This window comes from Natrix helvetica, assembly GCF_964273705.1.
Source record: "Natrix helvetica genome assembly, chromosome: 15".
Classification (NCBI taxonomy): domain Eukaryota; kingdom Metazoa; phylum Chordata; class Lepidosauria; order Squamata; family Natricidae; genus Natrix; species Natrix helvetica.
Window position 1 is genome coordinate 3,866,793 of NC_138565.1, and position 7,437 is coordinate 3,874,229.

General features: G+C 45.0%; 1 protein-coding gene across 1 annotated transcript in view; it reads right to left on the bottom strand.

Annotated features, from left to right (window-relative positions):
* Positions 1–7,437, bottom strand: part of NTNG2 (netrin G2) — a 56,196-nt gene that overhangs the window by 22,370 nt on the left and 26,389 nt on the right. The window contains exon 4 of the mRNA XM_081967341.1: positions 948–968. Coding sequence (XP_081823467.1) covers positions 948–968 — 21 coding nt within the window. The remainder of the gene's footprint in view (positions 1–947; positions 969–7,437) is intronic.

Consider the following 7,437-nt stretch of genomic DNA (forward strand, 5'->3'; position numbering starts at 1 on the left):
GCAACAGGAAGGGCAGTAAACACTCAGCTTCATTCAGTCGCCCAGACTCCACCCTGCAAGGGATTGTGGGATTGTTAAATGAAGATGATGATGATTTCATTATCCAACTGGCCTAGGGGTGGAGCTCCTGCCTCACAATCAGGAGTTCTGTGGGTTCGATCCTAGGTAGAGGCAGATATTTCTCTCTCCAGGCACGATGAGAATGTATCTGCTGAACAAAACTCCTCATTGGCAACAGGAAGGGCAGTAAACACTCAGCTTCATTCAGTCGCCCAGACTCCGCCCCACAAGGGATTATGGGGTCATTAAAAGACAATAATGCTTGCCAGGCTTCACGATGGTCATATAGCGAGGATTCTTAGGTTCACTCCTAAGTATCGCACATCTCAGCCGAAGGCTGGGGACCTCAGTCATCTAAAGCAGTCTCTCTGATTTATAAGAATTTAATTTACTGCCTGCAAGGCTCTTAAGATGGCGATGAGGAACAGCCATTCCTTCCTCCCTCCCTCCCTCCGTCTCTCTCTCTCTCTCTCTCCCTCCCTCCCTCTCTCTCTCTCCCTCCCTCCCTCCCTCCCTCCCTCCCTAGCATTCTTCGAAAAACACTTTATTTCCTTCCTCTACGCCTTGCTAACAAACCTCATGGGGGTAAAGAGAACACACCGGCACGACAAAGACAATGAGCTTTCCAACTGTACTTAAAGAGGGAGGTTTGACAGGCGGGGAAACGAGGCACAATTAGAGAGGCAGACTTATGCTTCGACAGATGTTAACGGAGACTGAAAAACAGGGACGGGGAAAACTTTTTTTTTAAGCTCCTTTTTGTCATCAAACGGCATCCGCCGGGACCGTGCTAGCGAGCCTTCCCGCATTTCAAGTTGGGTTGGCGGTTTTGGGAGGGTGTTTTTTTTTTGTTTTTTTTTTAAAAAAAATCGTTTCGTTTTACTTACTGCCAAAATTTGGAGCTGCACCTGGAAGAGAAGAAAAGAGAGAGAAGGAGACAGTCAAAAAAAGATAAGGAGTCCAGACAGGAGCCTAATTATGCTGCCCAGAGTCCAATTGTAGGACAGACGGGCGGCATAAAAATTTAATCCATCCATCAATTAATTAAAAGACTGCTATCTAAGGGGCTACCACAAAGAAGAGGGGGTACACCTCTCCTCCAAAGCAGAAACAATGGATGGAGATTATTAAGAATAACAGAGTTGGAAGAGACCTTGGAGGTCTTCTAGTCCAATCCCCTGCATGGGCAGGAAACCCTACACCTAGATAGAAGATAGATAGATAGATGTAGAATATCAGTCAGAAGGGATCTTGGAGGTCTTCTAGTCCAACCCCCTGTATAGGCAGGAAACCCTATACCTAGATAGATAGATGATAGATAGATGATAGATAGATGATAGATAGATAGATAGATAGATAGATGATAGATAGATAGATAGATAGATAGATAGATAGATAGATAGATGTAGAATATCAGTCAGAAGGGACCTTGGAGGTCTTCTAGTCCAACCCCTTGCATAGGCAGGAGGTCCCTTCCAGCTCTATTCCGATTACGTTGCGTATCTGCCTGAAATGGGATAGAGTCTCCTGCTTGAGCAGAGGGGTTGGACTTTCACACAGGCCCTGTACTTACCTGGCATGATGGACGGGCCGCGTGGAGACTTCTGGGAAGGGTGGGCCAGGTGGGGCCAACCGGTCCTTGCAACAACTGGTTCAGTGAACCAGATGCAAACTCAGCATCCAGTTTGCCTGAACCGATCCAAACCGGCTGAATCCCATCCCTGCATGAAGTTCCTTCCCTGTCTCCATCCCTGCTGGCTTCCCATGGAACTGCTTTGGCTTTTGGTGGTTGAGATGAGGCTACACCTCAAGGAGATAATGCTTCTCCTTCTGGTGGTGGCCTTCAGCTCATAGCTGTCTCTCCTGCCATACTTACACACGTTAGGAGAACCGTTGGGACGGGGAAGGTAGGATCCGGCCCTCCAAGACTTGCTCCGGAAATTCTTCTTACATCTGCCACAGTCCTGCCCTGTTGTGTTATGTTCACATTCGCACTGGAGACTTCCTTCCTTGAAAATGCACTGGTTGGCATGGAGATTACATTTACACCTGCAGGGGGAAACAGAAGAGAGCAAGGAGGTGTGACCCTCGGAGCTATCTGCGGAGGTATTTAAAAATGTATGCCAAGACTCTTTTGAGTTGAAATCCTCAAAGCAGCTTGCACTGGCGTCGCAGAAATATTAAAACAGAAAAGCATTCAGAAGTCATTAAATAGAAGAACATCCAAAGCAGGGACCTGCATTTGAATGAAGGCGCAAACTCTCAGGAACTAAAGCCAAGATGTCTCCGAAAACTAAAAAGGAAAGTTTAGGGGGGAAAAAACTGGCAACATAAAAGTCTCCGCGAGAGGAATCTTGGAGTCCTATTGGACAATCCTTTGCCAGACCGATCCTTGAATACAGCTCGTCTGCCTGGAATCCACACTGTATATCGGAGATTAATACAATTGAGCAAGTCCAGAGGTATTTCACGAGAAGAGCCCTCCACTCCTCTGCTCACAATTGAATCCCTTGTGCCACCAGGCTCGAAATTTTGGGCTTGACAACTGGAACTACGCCGCCTAGGAAGGACCTAAGTGTAGTACACAAAATTGTCTGCTACAACGTCCTACTTATCAATGACTACTTCAGCTTTCAACCTCAATAATACACGGGCAAACAATAGATACAAACTCAAGGGAAACTGCTCCAAACTCGATTGCAGAAAATACGACTTCAGCCACAGAGTGGTCAATGCCTGGAATGCTCTACCTGCCTCTATTGTTACATCCTCAAATCCCCCACAGTTTCAACCTTAAACTTAGTGATAGTCAAGGTTACTAATAAGCTCTCAAATCATACTAGGAAACAAATCAAAACAATATAAATTGAAAGATGCAAGCACAATTAACCAGTGGAACAGCATGCCTCCAGAAGTTGTGAATGCTCCAACACTGGATGTTTTTAAGAAGATGTTGGATAACCATTTGCCTGAAGTGGGGTAGGGTTTCCTTCCTAAGCAGTGGGTTGGACTAGAAGACCTCCAAGGTGTCCTTCCAGCTCTGTTATTCTGTTATTATCCAACCTCCCTCCAGACGTTGTGGGTTCTCCATCCCTGGAGGTTTTCATGAATAGATTGGACAGCCACTTGTCTGGTTGATTCAAATGTATGACAAGTTCTGCAGTTTAGGGATGCGTTTAGGAAAACCAAGTTAAAAGTTTCTCTCTCAGGCCTGCAACCATATTCCTCTTGGATCTTTGGCTTGCCAGACTTTCTATTATTCTGCTATGCCTTTTCTATTGTGGGAAAATGGGAGTGGGGGATTGTACGGAGTTAGACGCTATGTCTAGCCATAACAAAATTCTTTCCAGAAAGCCAAGGTCATCCTTTGTCTCTACACCTGACCGGACCTGGATGGGTGAACTCTGTCTTTGTGGTAGTGAGGGATTGGACCATGTGATGGACTTGTGGGTGTGGGGGCAAGATCTTGAACTTTCAACTGGGTGGGAAAAAACCGGGAAGCTTTCAGATTCGGGTTTTCCCAGATGTGCCAACATGGCTCTCTTTATAAATTGGAACTTTGAGCAATACTTTGTCTCAGATTCTGATTTACTTTTGGATGCTATTTGGAACCCTGACATTCTCCTTATTTTGGCAGAGGCCCTTGGGAGCAAGTTTCCCTCTAGACCGCACCGGCCTCATGGAAGTCATGCAATATTCAAAAAACTCCGTGAGACTCCGGAAAACCTCTAAAGATCCATTCCAACTCTGTTAATTCCATTATCCTCTAAGGAAGAGGAGCTCAGCCATGTTTGAAATAGCTGTATGTCCCTTTGAAATTGTGTTTTTGTGGGGGTCAGGTGTGTGTGTGTGTGTGTGGGAGTCCCTATTTCATGCCTCCCCAAACAACCAGATCTAAACAAAAGAATGACATCCGTGAGCTGCTCTCTAAAAAAGTTAGACAGGCGAGCAAATAGTTCATTGACAGCAAATCCATGCGCAACAAATTATAGGAACAGCAAATTAATCTTGCCATCATTGGGTCAAAATCCTGAGAGATCTTCCAAACGAGGGGAAACAGGTTATCTTGAAAAGACAAAAATGTATAGAAATTCAATGACATCTTCTTTTAATTGACAATTTGGGGGCGGACGGATTATCCCGGGGAGAATTGACAGAATTTATGCCAACGTGCAAAACTGCATCCACTTCGTAATTACACGGTTGACATTTTTATGCCTCTTTTCTAATTACGCCAAATGTTTAATTGTGTCGTTGTGCAGTTTTGCAAATGATGCGCATTTATATAGATGAGAAGAACCGTGTCAATTTTACCAGTTTGCTTTGGGGACCACGGACTTTGCTTGTTTGGGATTTAATTCCAAGATGGCTGGATGATAGATAGATAGATAGATAGATAGATAGATAGATAGATAGATAGATAGATAGATAGATGATAGATAGATAGATAGATAGATAGATAGATAGATAGATGATAGATAGATAGATAGATAGATAGATAGATAGATGATAGATGATAGATAGATAGATAGATAGATAGAGACAGAGAGCGAGACAGACAGACAGAATCAGTATGAATATGATAGATAGATGATAGATAGATGATAGATAGATAGATAGATAGATAGATAGATAGATAGATAGATAGATAGATGATAGATGATAGATAGATGATAGATAGATAGATAGATAGATAGATAGATAGATAGATGATAGATAGATGAGAGAGTGAAATGATAGATGAGGTAGGTAGGTAGGTAGGTAGGCAGGTAGGTAGGTAGGTAGATGATAGATGATAGATAGATGATAGATAGATGATAGATAGATAGATAGATAGATAGATAGATAGATAGATAGATAGATAGATAGGTGGGTGGGTGGATGAATAGATAAAATGGATGGGGATAGATGGATTACAGATAGATTATAGAGAAGATACTGGCTGGCTGGCTAGATAGCTGGATGGATGGATGGATGGATAGATACAGATAGGCAGGCAGACAGACTCTATGAATATTATTAGAGAGAGAGAGAGAGAGAGAGAGAGAGAGAGAGAGAGAGAGAGAGAGAGAGAGAGAGAGAGAGACAGAATCAGTATGAATATGATAGATAGATGATAGATAGATGATAGATAGATAGATAGATAGATAGATAAATAGATAAATAGATAAATAGATAAAATGGATGGAGATGGATGGATGGATAGATGGCAAGGAACTTTTAACTGGAGGACTTCTCTGGAACGACAACCAATTATGAGGTCCAAAACCTCATGAGATCTTAGACAACCAAGATTTAATTGATCACCCTCTACTAAAACGGCCACCTCAGGTCGTGGAATTTGGAGACAACCACACAGCCAACAAGTGCTGCACCCCCCAAATTCAGTTCCAGTTTTGTTGTCCGCTACCGTGGTCCCCGTCTCAAGCAATTCTCTCCAGCTGGAACCATCAACCGTCTCTTCCTAAAGGAAGTTCTTTCTATCTTCTCCGCCTTCGGCCCGGCCTCCTTAATTACAGCTCAAGCATCCCTAATCTGGAGCTTGCGTGGAGAATGCACAACCAGACAAAGTAGATGTCCCCCTCCCTCCCTTAACCGATTTCGTTCCGTCTCATTGCGCTGTCCCCTTATCTCCCCGTATTTGACAAGTTCCTCGGGAGTCCGCCGTCTCTTAACACAGATAATTGCTGTTCCAAATCAAATAATCAATGCATATTTAAACAACGATCAGACAATTCCTCGCCGTTGCACGGGGGCCTGTTAACACTCAGCGTCGATCCCTTCGCAACCCATCCGTATTTCGCTTCGCGCCGCGTTTCCGAGAACAAACTATAATTTACCGTTCCCGATAGATCAGTAGCAAAGATGACATGGAGAGGGGGGGGGGGAGAAAGAAACATCACACACAACCAGCAAATAAGATGAAACAAAAAAGCACTCTGTGTTTTCCAGGTTATATAAGAGATAAAATATTAACTCGTTCCCCCCCCCTTCCTTTCCCCCCATCACTGTTCTAACGAAGGCTCATTGCAGGATCTTAATAAGATTTGGGACTTGCCACCGACACCTGAGCCACCTCTCTTTTTTCTCATCAAGTCACATCTGGAGAAACGTGTCACCTTTGGGATGTTACACATTAATAAGGAGGAGATGATCATTTTGTTGTGGTCTGCCAGCGGCCAGTGTAGTTGGCAGCAGATTCGGACAGTGAGGAGGTTGGGGAGGAACCTGGGCCAGTCCTGGAGTCTGGGGAAGGCTCTGATGAGGGCTCTGTGTCGGAGGCAGAGAGGGGGCCAGGGCCGTCTGACAGTTATCAGCTGCCTTCAGAGTCAGACATCAGTGAGGCAGAGGAATAGCTGGAGCCTGTTCCTAGTGTGTGCATGCGCAGAGTTGCCAGATGAAGGGAACAGCTAAAGAACAGGGGTTGACTTGGGAGTACGGCCACAGGTGGACGATGAATGGCCCCTCCCAGAGGGAATAAAAGAGGAGCGAAAGGGGAGTGGAGTTTGCAGGAGACAATTAGTTCGCTTCATTGGTTCGTGACTCTCCGAGACTCCTGGCCAAGTTTTGCAGATATTGGCCTGGCAGCTCTCCAAGCCAAAGAAGGTCTGTGACTATAACTCCTGGTCCTGACAAAAACCCCTTTTATTAATCGACTGTGGATTCTGCTCATTCACATCCAGAAAAGTCTTTCGAGGGAGGATTTACGGTCACAGACCTTATCTGGCTTGGAGAGCTGCCAGGCCGATCTTTGCAAAAATTGCCAAGGTGTCTTGGAGAATCATGAATGGATTAAGCGAACTAATGGTCTCCTGCAAACTCCACTCCCCTTTTGCTCCTCTTTTATTTCCTCTGGGAGGGGCCATTTCTGCGCATGCGCACACTGGGAACAGGCTCCAGCTGTTCTTCTGCCCCACTGATGTCTGACTCCGAAGGCAGAGCCCTCATCAGAGCCTTCCCCAGACTCCAGGACTGGCCCATCTTCCTTCCCAACCTCCTCACAGCTCCATTGGCTGCTGGTGGGCCACAACAACTAGTTTTTCTTCCCCATCACCTTGGATTCCTCCATTCTGCTGGTGATGTGCCAGCCCTTGCTCACCCAAGATGGGCTTTTTGGTTTCTATTCCTGTCGCATGCCTGGCACCTCCTCCTGTTACTTATTAGATCAATAGGGGCAGGATGGAAGGACTAGCATAGGAGGGGTAAAAATAACATGTCCTTTAAAGGAGAGGCTCACAATCATACTGCAATCAGTCTGGCTGAAAACTTTCTTGTGCCAAGCAGAACAATAGTCTGGCATCGTTTTTTTGCCGTTCTGGTGTCGCTTAGTGAAAGAGAATTGGTTTTGGACATTTCTTGCAAGGAAGCAAGAATTTT